General features: G+C 38.0%; 2 protein-coding genes across 4 annotated transcripts in view; one reads left to right on the top strand and one right to left on the bottom strand.

Annotated features, from left to right (window-relative positions):
* The first annotated feature begins 739 nt into the window (after positions 1-739).
* Positions 740-1762, top strand: LOC116306765 (melatonin receptor type 1A-like). The gene has a single exon (XM_031716860.2). The coding sequence runs from the start codon at positions 740-742 to the stop codon at positions 1760-1762; it is 1023 nt and encodes a 340-aa protein (XP_031572720.1).
* Positions 1446-18258, bottom strand: part of LOC116306767 (armadillo repeat-containing protein gudu) — a 31670-nt gene continuing 14857 nt past the window's right edge. The window contains exons 4-25 of one of the 3 annotated variants that reach the window (XM_089027727.1): positions 15619-16027; positions 15093-15250; positions 14597-14683; positions 13394-13546; positions 12545-12745; positions 12217-12297; positions 11788-11974; positions 10718-10864; positions 10314-10386; positions 9759-9895; positions 9054-9299; positions 8412-8522; positions 7706-7869; positions 6895-6958; positions 6201-6382; positions 5484-5547; positions 5130-5180; positions 4747-4824; positions 4250-4360; positions 3598-3641; positions 3152-3326; positions 1446-2682 (exon numbers count right to left, since the gene is read on the bottom strand). In XM_089027727.1, the coding sequence (XP_088883853.1) occupies positions 2581-2682; positions 3152-3326; positions 3598-3641; positions 4250-4360; positions 4747-4824; positions 5130-5180; positions 5484-5547; positions 6201-6382; positions 6895-6958; positions 7706-7869; positions 8412-8522; positions 9054-9299; positions 9759-9895; positions 10314-10386; positions 10718-10864; positions 11788-11974; positions 12217-12297; positions 12545-12745; positions 13394-13546; positions 14597-14683; positions 15093-15250; positions 15619-16027 (3025 nt within the window). In that variant the 3' untranslated portion in view covers positions 1446-2580. Of the gene's footprint in view, positions 2683-3151; positions 3327-3597; positions 3642-4249; positions 4383-4746; positions 4825-5129; positions 5181-5483; positions 5548-6200; positions 6383-6894; positions 6959-7705; positions 7870-8411; positions 8523-9053; positions 9300-9758; positions 9896-10313; positions 10387-10717; positions 10865-11787; positions 11975-12216; positions 12298-12544; positions 12746-13393; positions 13547-14596; positions 14684-15092; positions 15251-15618; positions 16028-18258 lie in introns of those variants that run through there. The other 2 variants (XM_089027728.1, XR_016119326.1) reach the window with 2 other exon arrangements.

Below are 18258 nucleotides of genomic sequence, written 5' to 3'. Positions count from 1 at the left end.
CAGCATATAAAGGAGATGTTATGTAAGTGCTCCTGAAGTCAAAAACCAGTAATATCATTTATCGGGTCCTGCCAGGATAATTGATGTGAAAAAGCATATTGATTGATGCCAGGTATTTTATCAGATCGACGTTAAGTAATATTTCAAAACCGACAATGAGGACTGGACGGGATTTCAAGTCCAAGCAGGCCATTTCACGGATCCCGTTACTCAACCTCAGCCTCGTCAGCGTGTAATTATTCTTTAGAATTTGACTACAGTCCGCAGTAATGAAAGGAATTTACACATCAACGAACAATTGAAACACTTAAAAATTTTACAGGTTGTAGGCAATTTCTAAAGAATATATTACACGCTGACGAGGCTGAGGTTGAGCCACGGGATCTGTGAAATGGTCTATTAGTTCCAGTCCGAGGCGCAGACTTGAAATCCTGTCCAGTCCGATATTGGAGGCTTTGAAATGACTTCTCATGCTCATTAATTATACGACTTGGAGTAGCTGGAACAAAATTAATTCAGTCCTAGGACTGAATTAATTTTGTTCCAGTTACCTCAGATTGAATTCAGTCCTTTCACAGCACTTTACCAGGTTTCAAGTAACATCATGTGACCCAAAAATAGCCTATTGATTGGCTGGTTTCCTCATGAATTATTAATGAGTATGAGAAAATTATATATATATATACTTAGATCTGAAGCGAACTAACGCAGTTTACACCTGTGTAGTCGGCAATCTACTATGTCACATATACCAGATTTGAACTCCAGCACCTATGTCTCCCTAAGAACAAGAAAACAAGAATTGATTATAATCGAAACTTTTATCTATGCGTTTATTGCCTCGGCAGCTGCTTTCGGCAATTCCTTGGTTCTATGGGTGGTTTACAAAAATCCAACTCTACGATCAATACCAAACTATTTTGTAGTCTCTCTGGCCTTCTCGGATATTGGTATGGCATTGCTTGGTACTCCGTGGTCTATCGGTACGCTCGCAACAGGGAATTGGCCCTTTAGTTTTGTTGCATGTCAGTTCCAGGGATACGTAGTGATTTGGTTAGCCGTGGCGTCGTTGTTGAATCTTATGATCATGGCTTTCAATAGATACTGCCGCATCGTAAACACAAGCTGGTACAGAAGAATTTTCACCGCAAGAAGAACAAGAATTTTGATCTTCTCTGCTTACGCAATCGCATCCTTGGGACCGCTTCCTTATGTTGTGGGAGGAAACATCTTCGTATTTCAACCAGGGAAGTTCTTCTGTTACCAGAAATCCCTCCTAGAGTTTACTATGCCATTGATGCTAATATTCATCGCCATCCCTACTGTTACTATCATCATTTGCTATCTCAAAGTCTTTCTAGCCTTGAGGAAACACCGAAAAAACCTGTTCAAACCAAACACTGACCTTGCTCAGACTCATTGCCCAAGAATTACAGTCGAAAACATTCGAATCACGAAAACTTTATTTTCCACCGTTGTCGGGTACCTCTTATGTTGGATGCCTGTGTTGGTCGTCGAGTTCATAGACCTAGCAATTGGATTTGGCAAGGAAAATTTGCCACGCCAAGTTTACGTCATGTTCACGATGTGTGGTCTATCCTCGTCGGCCATTAACCCTATTATCTATGGAGTTATGAACAAAAATTTTGCTAGAGAATACAGGCGAGTATTTGGATGTGTCGCTCGGAGTAATGATACTAATAAGGTCAATCCGATCCGAATTGCGCCTCAACGTAAAGTACAGGACAACACAACCCTATAAGTCCTTAAAAATAGGGAAAGGATGAAAAGTATACAATTACCAGCTCGGCTATCTTAAAAGTTATCGGTAAGAGCCGAGCACTTAAAAGCTGGTTTCCAAAGCTTAGTGGTTTTTGAACCTTAATTTTTTTTTCGTGATTAAATAAATTCGGCCTAAAACAGAAAGGGAAAACAATGTTAAGCAGGCAAAAAAAAGCAAGGAAAATAAAAGAAAACGTGTAAAACATCAAGAAAAAGCACCAAGAAAAGCAAAAAAGCAGTTTTTGTACAGAGATTAAAAAATGGCATCTCTATAGAAACCAAAGTATAGCTTTCAAAATCCACTCGTCAAATATGTCATCTTTCATCCAGATCACCATCAGTTTTACAATTCAACTTGCTCCGCGCCGAGGCTTTGTATGGGTTAAGCCTTCACGTTCGTTCACTGCCGATATATATATTCTTTTTACTTTGTTATTATCTTATGTACAATTTTTCTCTTCATATACTATTCGTACTATCGTAAATTTTCTATCCTTATATATGAACGTTCGATATTATCTATCCTAACAGCCTTATGTAAAAAAGTGGAGAGGAGATCTTCACGAAAATCTGAGAGACCGCATATTGAAAACTAGAAATTAGTCTGACAATTTAGGAGATAAAATTATCCGACATCTACACGTAATTGGGTGAGCTTATTCAAATACAGACATGTCAGTTAATCAGAGGGTTGGTAGTACCTTATGTATTTTATAAATAGTTTCACAAATAGTCTCGGTGTTAATTTCTATATAAAATCTAGATTAAACAGTTATTATTTGTTTACGATGCCAGATGCTAGCTGTTTTGGTCAATAGCGTTCATGCGCACGTTTTTGATACAGCGAGCCGCTGCCTCCTGAACATCGTCGTCCTCCGATCCTATCATTTTCATCAGATGCTGAAAAAGAAAAAGAAAAAATATATATATAAAAAGGGTTTCAAAAATATAAAAAAATCCATTGCGTGACATCAGGGCTAAGAATTCTTAGATACTCTTTCTGAGTTGGCCGATCATTTTTTCGTCAGAGCTACTATATTGGTCACGCTGTACCACGGAGTCTCTATCGCGGATACAGGTGAAAAAAGCACTGCGCATGCTCGGACGTTCGCCGGGAAATATTCGGAGGCGCTTCGTGTTTACGAATAAATTCAAAGGAGATTTACCGGTGATGGATCTCCCGAGTGCCGCGTGAAACTCAGGAAAATCTCCAAGTAGTAGATAAATAAAAGAAACTTTCTCTTTGACGAGACAGTTTGCAAAAGGTAATTTTAAATGCGGAGAAAAAATGTGATCATCTCTGCCGTTTGCGGGAAGAAACAACGCGATGCTTAATCTGTCTAAATCAGACTTTATCTTTTAGAATCACCTTAAGAGCACCATGTCTGTGAATGAGGTAACAATTGTGTGGGTCTTGGGATAGTTTTTCCAGTGCTAAGGCTGTTGTCCTGTGTACTTCAACACCCTTATACAAGGCAAATCCTTCTGAAAGAGGAACCACAGTAGACGATAGAGCTGTGATATTTTTATCTAGGTTACAGCACCTGAAAATTAAAATGCACGATAAAATAATGGAAATCAATAGATATAAGGTTTTTTTCTTTGGGGGAGGGGGGGGGGGCATGAAGAGTTTTTATGGGGGGGAGGGGGAGGGATCAAGTGAAGCATAGCGGTAGTGCACTCGCAACTCTCACCTCTGGGGTCTCGCGTATATTCCAGGACTCGGCAACACATGTAAGTCGAGTTTGTTAGGTCATGAATCTATTACTCATACACAATTTACTCTAATAGTTTGGATCCCTTGGTAACACTTACGTAGCTATTGCTTCTGCAACGTATTGTCTCATTTCCTCGTCGTCCTAAAAAAATAAGAATTCCCTATAAAAATATAAACTAAAATAAAGAAGGATTACTAAAATCAGCAGGGGAGACGAAGGAAGGTAACGCCTACTTAACAACCGGTAAGATGCGGTATTTAACATGGTCGGTAGAAAAAATGAGCCAAGCCAAGTGAAAGGCTGACGTGAGAAGCAAGATATGGATTATAGGACTCGGTGTTGTATGTGCGTAGACTTGTTTGTTGGTTCACACCTGTACGTGCTTCGAACTGTTTTTCTCCGGGTTCTACGGTTTTCATCCCTCCACGAAAATCGACTCCTAAATTCCAATAGGGCGTTTGTACGATGGCGTCATTGACCTCTGCTACCAGACTCCTTTGCACACTTTCTTTTGTTCAGTTAATTAGCACCATTTGTCTCACTATTCTCATGAGGGAATACAAATAAGAATAAGAAAGAAAATTCGCGAAGCATCTTGGTAGTGGGAGTTAAATAACGTCATCATGCAAACAGCCTATTCCATCATGGAACGAGGACCACATTGTTAGCCACTGGCTGTAAAGTGCAACCCTCGTGAAAAGAGAGACAACCAGGACAATTATTATATAATTCATTATATATATACTAACCGCATAAACAAGTGAGATGAGTAATGGGACAGCATCATAATCAGTCATTATAGACATGTTCTCACGATCTTGTCCAATGTTGATGACCAAACGGCATGTGTTGATCAACACCTGAAACACGAAAACAACAACCCTATTGATATTATTAATTATTTCAAATAATAATAGTCCGGCATACTAACTTGATCTATCGATCTTGGACGAACAAAATATGGCGCAGAAGCAAAGCAAGAGATGCGGCGTACTTATTTTAATAATAATAAACAATTAATAAATAGTTAATAATAATAAATAATAATCAATTAAAGTTGTTTAATTAAAAGAGACATGGATATTAGTGTGTCAGTAAAAAGTACCTATCTTTTTGGTACCTCTCTCCCTTCCTTTCTTCTTCCCACTATTTCTCCCTTCCTCTTCCCATCCATCCATTCCTTTCCTCTTATCTTCCTTCCCACATTTCTTTATATTTTGTAATCAGTACAGCAATCATCACCTACCTCTCGTTTATTGGACCTCAGAAGATTAGTCACTAGTTCCAGGCCACCGACAAACGAACGAACAATTTCGGCTGATTCCTGAGTAAAACAACAAAATATTTTGTTTTAGCTTGAAACCAAATGTTTCTTTTTTCTTAATCGAAACTATTTGGTCAAAATTGCACGCAAGTATACAAAACTACTGACTGCTATAATGTCTGGTTATAGTTCTTAATTTTACGCACTTTTTAAATTCAAACTCTGGCTACTTTCTGATAGATAAGGGACACTTAGGCCGCTGCCAATGACAGCGTTTTTTCAAAACAGTTCTTCTGACGTTCATTATATTTTTACAATAATGCATAATATAACAATGTCAAGTGCATGGTGTTTAGCTGACCTACCTTAGCATCAGATACACACATCGCGATTCCATAACAAGCACTAGCAACCACCTTGCATTGGGTATAACAAGAATATATATCAGGTTCACGCCAGATCACGCCAGAAATTCAGTGGAAAAATGGATGGATGGATGGATGGATGGATGGAGGGAGGGAGGGAGGGATGGATGGATGGAGAGAGGGAGGGAGGGAGGGAGGAAGGGATGGAGGGAGGGATGGATGGATGGAGGGAGGGAGGGAGGGATGGAGGGAGGGAGGGATGGATGGAGGGAGGGATAGATGGATGGATGGAGGGAGGGAGGGAGGGAGGGATGGAGGGAGGGATGGATGGATGGATGGATGGATGCTACTTACCTTATGATTGCTTGACTTCAACAAAGACCACAGTAACCGCACACCATCACTTGTCAAGATAGCTCTGTAACAATATGTGCAAGTATTTAAAATTCGATAGAGGAAACCTAATAAACTCTTCCTAAATATTTTTTGAGAATACCACCAACATACACCTTGCTGTACCATGTCGTGCCGTGCGTGTGTGTCCGTTTCATATTCCGATTAAAAATCTACGCTACAGCTCTGTCAGACACAGCTGACGGTCGCAATTCTTTTCTGGAAATTGAGGGTGGCGTAGCGCCATGCATTTGCTTCTTGTCTATAGGGGTATCTCGTTCGAATCCTAGCTAGATTCGGTATAACATGTGAGTGGATTTTGCTAAGTCTTTCTTTATTTGATGGGTTTTCACCGGGTTCTCCGCTGCTCCTCCCTCTGCAAAACCTAACACGCTAAATTCCAATTCCATCTGTGAGTTAGCCGCGTACCAACCTTGGCTTTGAACAGCTAACCCAGATGTTGTTTGAGGATATCAATAAAATTTGAAAGTTATGAATAGACCTCCTAGCGTAATGTTTTCCTATTTCATACCACGTGTCATTCCCTAATTTATTTGTTTAGCGAAAGCGTAAGAGGAGGCACAATCTTATCCTTGAAATGACACGTGGTCTGAAATGCGAAAACATTACGCCCGAGAAGATGAGTCTATTTGACTTTAATTTAAACTCTTTTCTTACTGTCTTGGAGCATTTTCCTTAGCACACAAGGCGAGAAGCTTGCTCGAGTTGATGAGTATATTTGGCATGGTCAAGTTCAGTCTATTTATGATGATGTTAAGAACTCCTTCTTCATAAAGGGTTAAGACGTTGCGTCTATTGTAAGCGAACTCGCCCAGGGCCCCTATGATATTTGCCTCAACCTGAAAAAAATGAAAAAGTTTAAACGTGTAATAAGCCATTTCGGGGTACGATTTATTTCCAGGCAAGTTCCTATAATAGTCCATTTTCTAGTTCCTAAAATACCGCTGTGCTCCTTGATTACAGACTCATTTGCTTAAAGTAAGCCTCGTTTTAGCGCTAAATATTCACATATACCGACGGTAAGGTAAAGAATGCACAACTTCATCAATACAAATATTTTGAAATTCCACGGACCTTCACTGTCGATATTCTACACAAAATTGAGGCTAACCCTGAGCAACAGAAAACTAAATCTCTAAACTCGAAACTGGAGTATTCCAGACGACTTGGTATTGGCTTCCGTCAACAAAATGTACAACAGTTTGACTAGGCAGACGTTGAGTTGTTCGCATAATAAGGGTAAAATGTATGGAATACGTCCAATCCACCTGGACGTAATGTTTTTCTATCGCAGACCACGGGTGCTTATTATATCATATCTGAGTCATGTTGTTAAGATATGACTACTTACCTCATGAGGTTGTTTCATTTTTAAATGTCGAATTAAATGATACAATGTATCAAACTTCTCCAATCTGTAACGTCAAGTATGAAAATTAGAATTACGCATATAAACTAGAAGCGATCAAAATATAATATTCTAAAAAACAGGTGCCTTTTCTTCTAACTCTCTTTGCGGCTCTGAGGTTTCCAATTCGTAGAAAAACTATGTTTTTTTTTTTTAGTTGACTAATATTATTCATCCTTTCCAAGTAACTAAAGCCTTTGTTTACAACTTGAAGTTTGTCCCATATCGATTTCACAAAGCTTTGCGATATCTATTTTCAGTAACCGTGAAAAGCGCTATTAGTGAAAATGAATCGTAAAAATACAGGGGCGGCGGAAGCTGAAAAATTTTGGGGGGGCACTCCAATATTTCACGGTACCTTGAAATGACCCCCCCCCCCCTCCCTGTTTAGCTTGATTACAAACGTGTATGTGTGATATTTCAATCAGTAACATTTTGCGCGCATTAAACCACTTGCAATTGTGCTGAGAGACACAAAAATGATGCAAGTCGTCGCTAGATATATCGTATATTTTTTAGATACAGAAAATTATGCAATATCAAAATAATAAATAATGGTAATCATAACCAAATCTCATGCCTTTTTTTTTTGTGTGTGAGGCATTATATTCTGGGGGGGCCAGGCCTCTAATGAGTCTGTAATCAAGAAAGACAGCAGTAATTTGGAACTCGAAAAAGGTCTATTGATGAAGTCTTTCACATGTCGATATCTGAGAATAAATCTCAAGGTAGTTGATATATATATTGAACCTACCTTGTCAAGTTTTCTTTATTAGAGGCACATTTCCATATCGCCCCTACTACTGCACCCAGTAGTTTCTTATCCTGATTATTGTCAGTTGATGCAACTACTTGAATCAAAGGATCCAGACCTCTGTGCTTTTGTACAAGTTTTTGTGTCTCTTCGTCATCTCCGCACTACAAAGTCGAACCAAAATATTATAATGTCGCCACGTTTTGCGCGCTCTGCTTTCTGCTCTGTGCTTCCAAAGAAAACAGAGCACGGCAATCAATCAAGGCAAACTGCGCGAGCATTCCGAACTCCAAATTTGAAATCGTTTCTAGCATAAAAACGAAAAACATTTATTTCATCTATAAAGGACATTATAGAGATTTTATTGCACCGCCATTGTGACGGCAGGCAATGTTAGATGACAGGAACAATACAATTGTTTTACATGAGAAATAATTCAATTCCCAAGAGCCGAAGAGATTTTAATGTTCTGCCATCTAACCACAGGAAGCCCAAGCTGTATCATGTGCGTGGGCACGTGATGGTGCAAAACCTCTTTTAGATGAATAAAATGAGTTTGCAAATTAACGCTCTAGTTCCTCACGTGCGCATTATTTGTTTATGTGGTGTACCTTAGTTAGTCTTTGAATAGAGACAGAGTTTTATTAACTTCGTGTTTTACTAATGAGGGAAAGAATTTAGTAGTTGATTTGGTGGTGATTCTAACCTTGAAGATTGCGTTAGCACATAATGTCCTTAGTTCGTTTTCACCCTCGCGTAAGAACCCTACAACGTCTTCTATGATGCCCTCCTTGCGAATTTCCTCCCGGAAAGATGCCTGAAAAACGAAAAGAAATTGTTATTTAAAAAGAAAGAAAGGGAAGAAAGAAAGCATGGGAAAAACGTGAATAGGCGGAAGGTAAAAGGAAAATAAAGAGAGAGAGAGAGGAAAGAAAGGAAGTAAGAAAGGAATGAAGGAAGGAAGGAAAGAACAACGACAACAACAACAACAACAACAACAACAACAACAAAAAAGGAAAGATATAGGGAGCTGATAGGAAGAAAGAGAGAAAGCAGGAAAAGCAGATTTTTGAAAAACAAGCGTGCACAACTCGTAGTCTTACGTTTTTCAATGAATTTTTCCCCAAATGTATGAACCTTTATCACGCGGCGGCCATGTTTATTCTCATGAAAATTAAGACCTTTGTTTCATCCGCATAAATTTATTCTCAAGCACTTGAATGCGAGGCTACGCGTTGTGGAATCAATTGTTCAAACCAACATGGCTGTCGCATAAAAAAGATCCACTCCGCAATGCTTTTAGTTTACATTTTTTAGATGCGCAATAGAAAGAGAAGACAAAACTTACATCACTAGAGCACTCCTGTATGATTCCAACCGTTGAAAGTATCACATCACTAGGCCCTTTCCTTAACAACGAAGCAAGGATAGGAACAACGCCCGCGTTACGTATAGCTTCGATGTTTTTCTCGCTTTTGCTGCAGCTCCACAATGCATTGCAGGCGTTATGCAAGAGGGTGCTGGCGTTCTCGGTGTTTGTGTATGCTCTGTATCTTAGTGGCTTTGGATTTTTGTTGGGTTGTAATAACTTGACCTAAAAAAAAATTTAATTTGATCACGTATAAGATCAAACCTGTAATGAATCATTTATAATATGTTGTTTCACTTAGTTTTTTGATGAAAGAATGAAAAATTCAAAACATATTTATATATTTCACTGTTTGATACTCTGATCAAAACACGCGGGATGTTTAGAGAACACGAGAGAAGCGTAGGAAACTATTTTCCATTGACCATTTTCACTGAATCAAAACAGTGGTATTGCGCGCTGTGGCTTACATGGTACGATTTCTCCTCACTACTGTCGCGCGCAACACATTTTAATTTTCAGCTGCCATTTACAGTCGTAAGCAAGTTGTACGGTGGATTTGCATGAAACAATTCATATCTTTAGAATGTTGACCGCGACACTGAGTTTGTAGGAAAAGTCGTACAGTGATAATTGGTCTTAAGTAAATCAAGTTCTACAAGTATAATGCAGTGGTTTTATTACCAGTCGTGGAATTCCATTGTACTTCTTAATTGCGTTGTATGCCTTGCGAAATGACACAAAGTTACTGATCGTCCCGGCCGCGAGGGACTGGATCTCAATAGATTTGTTGTTCAAACATTTGATCAGCTGTTGAATCCCTGTGAACGTTAAAAGGTTTACTTCAATCTACACTATAATCCAAATTCTTATAATTTAAAAAAATGTCTAGTTCGAATTCAAAACAAGAAAAAAAGAAAAAAAAAAAAAAAAAAAAACGCGGCCGCCATCTTTGATTTCATGCTGCGGCTGCAATTTACGGTGATTCTGCTTCTGATTTTTACGACTGGTATGGGACTAAAAATGTGTTCGGAATAGTCTGCGCAATAGAAGTGCGCGTTAGGAATGCGAATAGCGCCGTTAAAGCATTTATTTATATCAGCATTGCCAAATTTCAAATCATTAGTTTTGACAAGAACACTTTTGACATCTGCCATGTAGCTTGGTTATGCTTGATTAGATGCTGCTACATCAAAACAAACGTTATAACGTAGAGTAAGGGCACATATTCTGGATTACCTCCCAGGCGATAGATCTCGTTGTTCACTCTTCTACTGATTGAAAGACGCCGCAATATTTTCAGAGAACCAATCTGAAAGAAGACGTATCATTCAATGTCAATATGGTTACGTTCCGATAAACTTTTATTAACAGTAAGCAATTGCTTACTATCAATCACGTGACTTTTTGGAGTTGACTGGGGGGCAATCAAGTGGTTGACTGGGGGGCAACTAGCGGATGCTAAGTCAAAACATATTAAAATAACTCCTCAAACTATTGTATTTGACTATTTTCACGACATCAAACCAGAAAACAAGAGATCAAAACAACCTCCACGATTCTACAAGCCATCAAAAAAGAGCTATTACCGGAAGTGACGTCTATTGATAGCAACCTATAGTTCGTGTCAGCGTTGTACGTACCATACATGGTCTGTGGTCTGTTTTCAGCAGGTTTAATAAGATACTTATTCCGTCAAGGTCTATAATAGATACTTGGGTCATTTCTTGTTCAAGATTGAATTCCTGAAGTGCGCACAGGGCGATGACAGTGACCGTTGGGTTGCCTACCTGTTGAAAAGTTTATACACTCAAACTATTCATACCAATGGAATCATACCAATCAATCCGGTGGGTGTGCAAAAACAAAACAAAACAAAACAAAACAAAACAAAACAAAACAAAACAAAACAAAACAAAACAAAACAAAACAAAACAAAACAAAACAAAACAAAACAAAACGAAACGAAACGAAACAAAACAAAACAAAACAAAACAAAGCAAAGCACAGCAAAGCAAAACAAAACAAAACAAAACAAAACAAAAATACAAAGAAAAAAATATAAACAAACGATTGATCTAGATGGATTAGAGGTGGAAGTTAGAGGTAGATGGACGGATGTATGCAATGATACGTCACTTCTAAATTACAATATGAATGTTATGAAGACAAGGGCGCGAGGACAGACGGATTGAGTTATCTATATGTGTGTGTTTCTTTCAGTACACCGTAGAACCTGAACAAAAAAAGTTTTTCCATTGACTACAATAGTTTATTAAAACAACTTTTATCAGTATTTTATGAATATAGTGTAAGTTACGTATTCAGAGAAAGTTACTCATGTTTCTTCCTTAGTTTCGGTTTTATGATTTTTTTATTTTATTTTATTTTTTTTCAAAGCTTGATTTTTCTTCCAAAATTGTACAAACGCATGTCATTCCGGAGTGATTATCTCAAAAACAAGCTCGGGGCACCTCATTTTTCTTGCATTTTTGAAATCAGCATTAAATTTCAGGTTAAGAAAGTTTCAATTTTCAATTTTCTGTTTATTTTTTACCAAAGTAGTCAGCCACCTTAATAGAGGTATTTCCCGTTTTTAACCCTTTCTATGAACAATTAAAAACGAACAGGGTATTGCCAAAATAAGAGACAACACTGAACATTTGCTTACTTCATAGTCTTTGATCGTAAGCTTCCTTTGTTGCTTACTTACCCTTAAAAACTTGACAAGCTTGTGAATATCCCAGTATTCTGCGGACAACTCGGGTCTTAACTTTCTAGTGTGTTCCTCATCGACTTCACTTTCTGACGAGCTTGATGATGAACTTTCGTCACTCGAGTACCAATGAACACTCTTCCCAGACCCCTCGCGGTGCGTAGTCGTCTTGGACAATCTTTTTCTTTAAAACAAAACAAACTTTTTTTAGTAATGTTACTGTGTCAGTACAGCAATAGACCTCTTTACTTTGGGCTTATTTTTTTCCCATTACAAACATTCCCTAGAGTATCCTCTTTGTTGCACATGAGAAGATAAAAATTAACATGTATACCACTTAAACAAGTGAATCTTATTCTCAAGAGAATGACACACGTGGTCTGAAATAAAAAACATTGCAAAAATAAAAGACGTCTTTTTGCATACCTTGCTGAATTGTTGGGGCTCTTGAATTTTTTTGGCCTAGACTTTGGCCTTGTCTGCTTATCTACGTCTTTCGCATCTTTCCTGTTATTTTGGATACAAAAAGAAAAGTCTATTTGCAAGAGATAACTAACATACAGATCGAATATACCTTATTAATGGTATAATGGGAAGTAATAGAACAAACCCACCTGGACGTGCTGAGTTTTCCCATTGCAGACCCAATGCATGGGATCAGCAGCAGAAAATAAACTATCAATCACTAAGGAATAATTTTCTTTCACACTTTACATTCTCTAAACTTAAATATACCAATTAAAAATACTCAAACCTTTCAGTGGTTTTCCTATCTTCTTTTTCTTCTTCTTTATTATACACGTGTCTGTTGGTCTTTTTATCAGATGACTGTGTACTTCTCTTTTCAGGACGACCTGACGCATGCGCAGACCTTCTTTTACTAGCCTCCTTGTTGTCTCTTTCTTCTGCTAGTTTTCGTCGCGTAGAGGAAGTCGCTGATGATACACTTTTATTCCTGAATAATATACGTTCAAAATTAGAGTTAATCATAATTTGTTATACTCTAGGTATCTCACAAACGTCACTGATGAACTGATGCAAGAAAGTAACTAACAAAGGTGGGATCTCGGTTGATTTGGTAGGTCCTGGTACAGGCCGTTAGCATGATGGCGTCATTTTACTCCCCCTACCAAAATGCTTCGCGAATTTTCTTTCATTTTTAAATTTGCATTTCTTCATAGAATAGTATTTTTAGAAACAAAATGGCGGCTTCATGAATATTCATAAACTCAAATGAACAAGTTTTGCATTTTTGAACTCTACATGTGAAATTCTTTCAAATGCGCTAGTTAGAATTTTCCATTGAGGAGTATTTCGGTTTTCAGTTAAAATTGATGACGTCAACTTCCCGCCAAAAATGTCGCAATTCAAAAAAGTAAAACGATAGATTCTGAGATTTGTTAAACTCTTCAATGTCACCAAGTTTCAAAAAATTTCAATGACATACCAAAACGTTTTGCCAAAATGAAACATTTTTTAGCCCTTCTAGCCCGACGTGGCAGTCCAAATATTACACCGTTTTATTGATGTCACTGAGTTCTCATGTAATACATAAGCTCATAGACATATTTCATTTTAAAGTATACATTGTTGCTTTACATACCTTTCTGTATTCTTAATTTTAATTTCCTGGGTCCTCGTGTTCCTGTTCGGTTTTTCCTTGACGTCTCTTTTTGTTCCCTTGGTGTCGGACGCACGACTGGTACGTTTGGATCGATCTTTTTCTCTAAGACTACCAGACTCTTTCGTGCCAGCCCTTAGTCACATACAATGAAAAAACAGTCAATGAATATTTCCAATGAGATTTACAAACCACCATGCAAACTTTATTAAGGAAAATTAACCCATTTGCCAAGTTCAAATACACCCCTCTTCTGTCCCGTAATACCTCGAAAATGAGAAACTAGCCTATATCCGAGAGCGTGATGCTGTTTCAATAGGAAATGCACAGGGAAAATTTCGAAAAGTGCAACATTGTGATCTTGGTGCGATATCGTACACACCCGTTGCTATCCCACAATTCATCAAAAATGAGTAACGAGACTCTTTGAATAAGCAAAATAAAACGAATTTCCCGAGACAAATTGCGCCTGGAAAAATGCGTCTTAACTTCCTCAAGTGCAACATTTCCCCCTGTGCATGGTAGACCCTACCATTACCCAAAACACCAAACCAAAGTCCTAGATCCATACGTCCATGTGACATATTAAGCCATCCCAAGGTTGAGGGAAAAACTGGATCGAGTTTGCAATCGCAATTCAATGTGGTCTTTTATAGGGGAAATAGACGCCATCTCGAAAATATATCTCTTAAAATAGGTCCCGCAATGCATTGGAATGCACAGTCGACCAAGGTTTTGTCCTCAACCTCGGAATGGCTAATAGTTTGCAGTATCACGTGATACCTACTAGACTGTACATCCTCAGTAACTCACCTGTTACAGTTGCACAATGCATTACAATGCAAAACCGACCCAGTCTTTTTCCTCAACTTCAGAATGGCTAATAGTCTGTAGTATCACGTGACACCTTCTGGACTATACATCCTCAGTAACTCACCAGTTACAGTCCCACAATGCATTACAATGCAAAACCGACCCAGTCTTTTTCCTCAACTTCAGAATGGCTAATAGTCTGTAGTATCACGTGACACCTTCTGGACTATACATCCTCAGTAACTCACCAGTTACAGTCCCACAATGCATTACAGTGCAAAATCGACCCAGTCTTTTTCCTCAACTTCGGAATGGCTAATAGGTTGCAGTATCACGTGATACTTACTGGACTGTACATCCTAAGTAACTCACCTGTTACTTGGTTTTTCCTTGCTTGTGTGTTTTTCTTGCTTGTTTTCTTTCTGGCGATCTTTGTTTGGTGTTCCTGCCTCTTCAATACTGAAATTAAATATTTTTTGTCTTCACTCACGTCATTAAGTAATATAAGGTAATGGAGAAGGGACAAATGTGTAATATAAATTTTTCAACGTTTTTATTAATAAAACATATAGCGTTTTCTAAGTTATGGAGAAGAACCTTACAAAATGAGACCGGTATGGATTATGGATAGTTACATCCTTAGTCTACTGGGCTTTGTGGCTTCTAAGATCCCTTACTTTATTGAAATAAGTATCAGGCCAGCCACCATGTATCGTTTGAAACGAACCCCCTCCCGCATCACATTCCTCTTTCTCTCCTTCTTTTTACGTAAATTCAATCAAAAAATGGTAATTGAGATGGGAGGTTACTTTTCCAAAGTCCTGGCAACGCGCCTGAATATCATAGCTCTTTCGATAATCAAACGTACTCTTCATGTTCATCTACAGTATCTTCAAAACCACTTTCCTTCTTGGTGACTATTTCATCCGTAGGCTCTTCATTCTCTGCATTGCTATTTGCGGTATCAATATCTGATTGGAAGTCATCTTGGTACTCATCCGCTTTATCCTTTAAAAGATCAAATATCTGATTTACGTCAACAACATTGGAGGTTGTAACTAAAACAAAACAGTAGTAGCAGAAACAACAACAGCAGTTGATAGCAGCAATGCAGGAACATCAACAGCAACAATGACAATATCCGCTACAGCAGCAGTAGTAACAACAACGCCAACAATGACCATACCAACAGCAAGAGATAAGCAACACAAAAACAAAAGCGACAATATAGATCAACAACTACAATAAACAACAAGGAAAAATACCAATAGTAGCAACAGCTGAAACCACAACAAGACTGACAACAATGACCGCCTATTAACACTGAGCACCAACAACAACGACAACACAAACACAAAAGCAAAAACATCAACATCAACATTAAGTTTGCTTACTGTTTCATCTGGTTCTGTGTCCATGTCCCGGGTCTCATGTAACTCAGACATATCAGTAGATAGACCCTCAAAGTTATCTTTTGACTGCAAAGGGCTCGTTGCTCGGGACGATGTGTATTGTTTCCAAGGACTGGTTGCTCGCGAAGTAGAGTTTAGTTGAATTGGACTCGTTGCACGTGACAATGTCTCTGGTCTCTCGGTCCAATCAAAGACAGGATCGGTCCCAGTCTCTCGCAGTGTGTACGCCGTGCCTCGACCTGAGGACGGTGACCTGACTAACCCTTGAGGAGGAGGTGATTCAGGGGTTTGTGCAGACGGGTCGAGGGCTGAGTCTTGAGTATGATTTATTTCTCCACTGCTTCGTAAAGTATTGAGTTCTGCTTCTTGTGATTTGATTGTGGTTTCAAGTCTGGGATAAACAAGAGTGTCACGACCCAATTAGGACAATTTATTCGCATCATAAAGGCACGGAGTAGGCAAGGGAACAGAGGGCAAAGGAAGTACTTAAGAGGCTGACTATGAAATATATATATATATATTTTGTACCAAAGGGTTGATTTTAAAACACTAATGAGGTTCGTAGTTCATTAGGCTTTGAAAAGTTTAAAGTCATTTGAGAAGGCCTCTGATAACAGCCGTTTTAGCCAATGTAAAAAGATTTTTCTATGATGAATAATATTGAGTATAGAGGTAAATCATTGTTGTCAACATAATACACTGATCGGATACAAACCCAATGGCGTTAGTACTGTCATGTTCTATTCTATCGCTGTCACTAACAGGCGATTTTTCTTCTTCTGACATAATGATTTGAAAGGCTAAAGAAATTTTGCACCAATTCAGATATCTTGTTTGGTCTGATTAGATTAAAGAGATCGATGCCAACAATCGGAAAAAGATGGATAAATTAGAATTTTTTGGGTTATGTAAGCACGCATGCGCATACATTCAGAGGGAAGACATAGAATTATACAGATTGGTTAGCGAAGTCTAAAAAAGTCACGAAAGAAAGAAAAGGATTGAGTCGAGTTGGCATGGCAGTGCATTTTTGGGCTGTTTAATTAGCAGACGAAATTGCCGATATTTTGAATATTTGTCACTTAAAACAGCCCCACCCGATGTCAACTCGACCCAGTGTTTTCCCTATCCTCCGAATGGCTAATAGCCATACTGACGCTGAAGTTTGTTTGTTCGTTGTTGAGTTTCTCAGTCAAAAACTCCGAACTTCTAGTATAATACGCATAGCATGCTAGTTCACAGATAATAATATACAGAGGATATTACATAGGCGAGCGGAGATACGAAATTTATCTTCGAGTGTTGAAAAGATCTCTCACGAGTGAGCGCAGCGAAGAAGATAAAATTCGTATCTCCAAGCGCCCATGTAATATTCTGTTTATTATATAATTATCCATAAAATTAAGTTAACAAGCTTCTTACTATTATAAAAAGTTTTTATTCATAAACTAATAGCTTAAATACACATGGTAACGATATTTTCACATGTGAAAATATCAGTTTTTCGAAAAGGAGAAATAGAGGATATTACATGGGCGCGCGGAGATACGAAATTTATCTTCGAGTGTTGAAAAGAGAGATTTTCAACACGAGAAGGTAAATTGCGTATCTCCAAGCGCCCATATAATATTCTGTTTATTATATAATTATCAATGAAGTATGTTTTGCCTTTTTCAGGAAATTCTTTCCGTGTATTTTTGAATAGCCATCGCAATGGTGTTATTTTCACGTGTGAAGATAGAGAAAATAGAGAAAAATAGATATTTCATAGGTAATTATATAATAAATATAGGTATTTTATGGATAATTATATGATAAATATACATATATAACCCTTTATTTCTTTAGTTTTTATGCCTTCGTTCTCATTTTAGACGCTTGTAATTCAGGTAGGGAATGATCGTGTCATTCTCGAAAATCATAAATGAATGTAAATTACATTAATTTAAGTTTTATTTATTTTACGAACAGCTAACGACTCTTTGTGAATTAAAAGCATTTGTTTTATTTATTTGTCATCTTTTTCGAAAAGACAGTGCGAGCTTTTTTTCCTTTCACGGAAATAGCGTTCTGTTTATCTAGACGAGCTTCATCCTAATTGATGAACTTCGCCAACTGCAAACTAAACGCTCTAGATAATACCATTAATAATATATTCCCAAAATGCTTGGTATTCTTAATGCAGCCTTATCATAACAAATACTTAGAGACATCGAAGAATTCCCTGATTAAAATCACAGATCTCATCAAACCTATTTATCGCTGGGATCTGGAATCACAGACTCACTAATGTCTCGGTATTCTTATGCATTCATAAAGAACCTTCGAATAATTCCCAAAATCACATTTCTCTTCACGAAATTCATGGATTCCCGATCTTTAACGAACCACACGATCACTGACTCGCTCGATAATGTCAGGCAAATATTGAAAGATGTTTGAACCGAACCATGTAATGGGCTTAAGAACTAGACAGGTTACAAGTGGGTTGTGAGCTCAGTTGACAAGACCGTCCTTTTAAATCGACCAAATAAAGCATTATGTATGAATAAAACACCAAATCTTCACGTTTCCATGGCAATTCTAGAAAAAAATGATATATTGTCGAACGGAACTTCAGTC

The sequence above is a fragment of the Actinia tenebrosa genome, unplaced genomic scaffold (assembly GCF_029948245.1).
Source record: "Actinia tenebrosa isolate PJP-AT-01 unplaced genomic scaffold, QUT_ActTen_1.0 PGA_scaffold11__36_contigs__length_13525064, whole genome shotgun sequence".
NCBI lineage: Eukaryota > Metazoa > Cnidaria > Anthozoa > Actiniaria > Actiniidae > Actinia > Actinia tenebrosa.
This window is presented reverse-complemented; position numbering and strand designations above follow the sequence as displayed.

Coding starts and splice junctions, on each gene's coding strand:
- LOC116306765 (XM_031716860.2), top strand. CDS start 740: ATGTCACATATACCAGATTTGAACTCCAGCACCTATGTCTCCCTAAGA.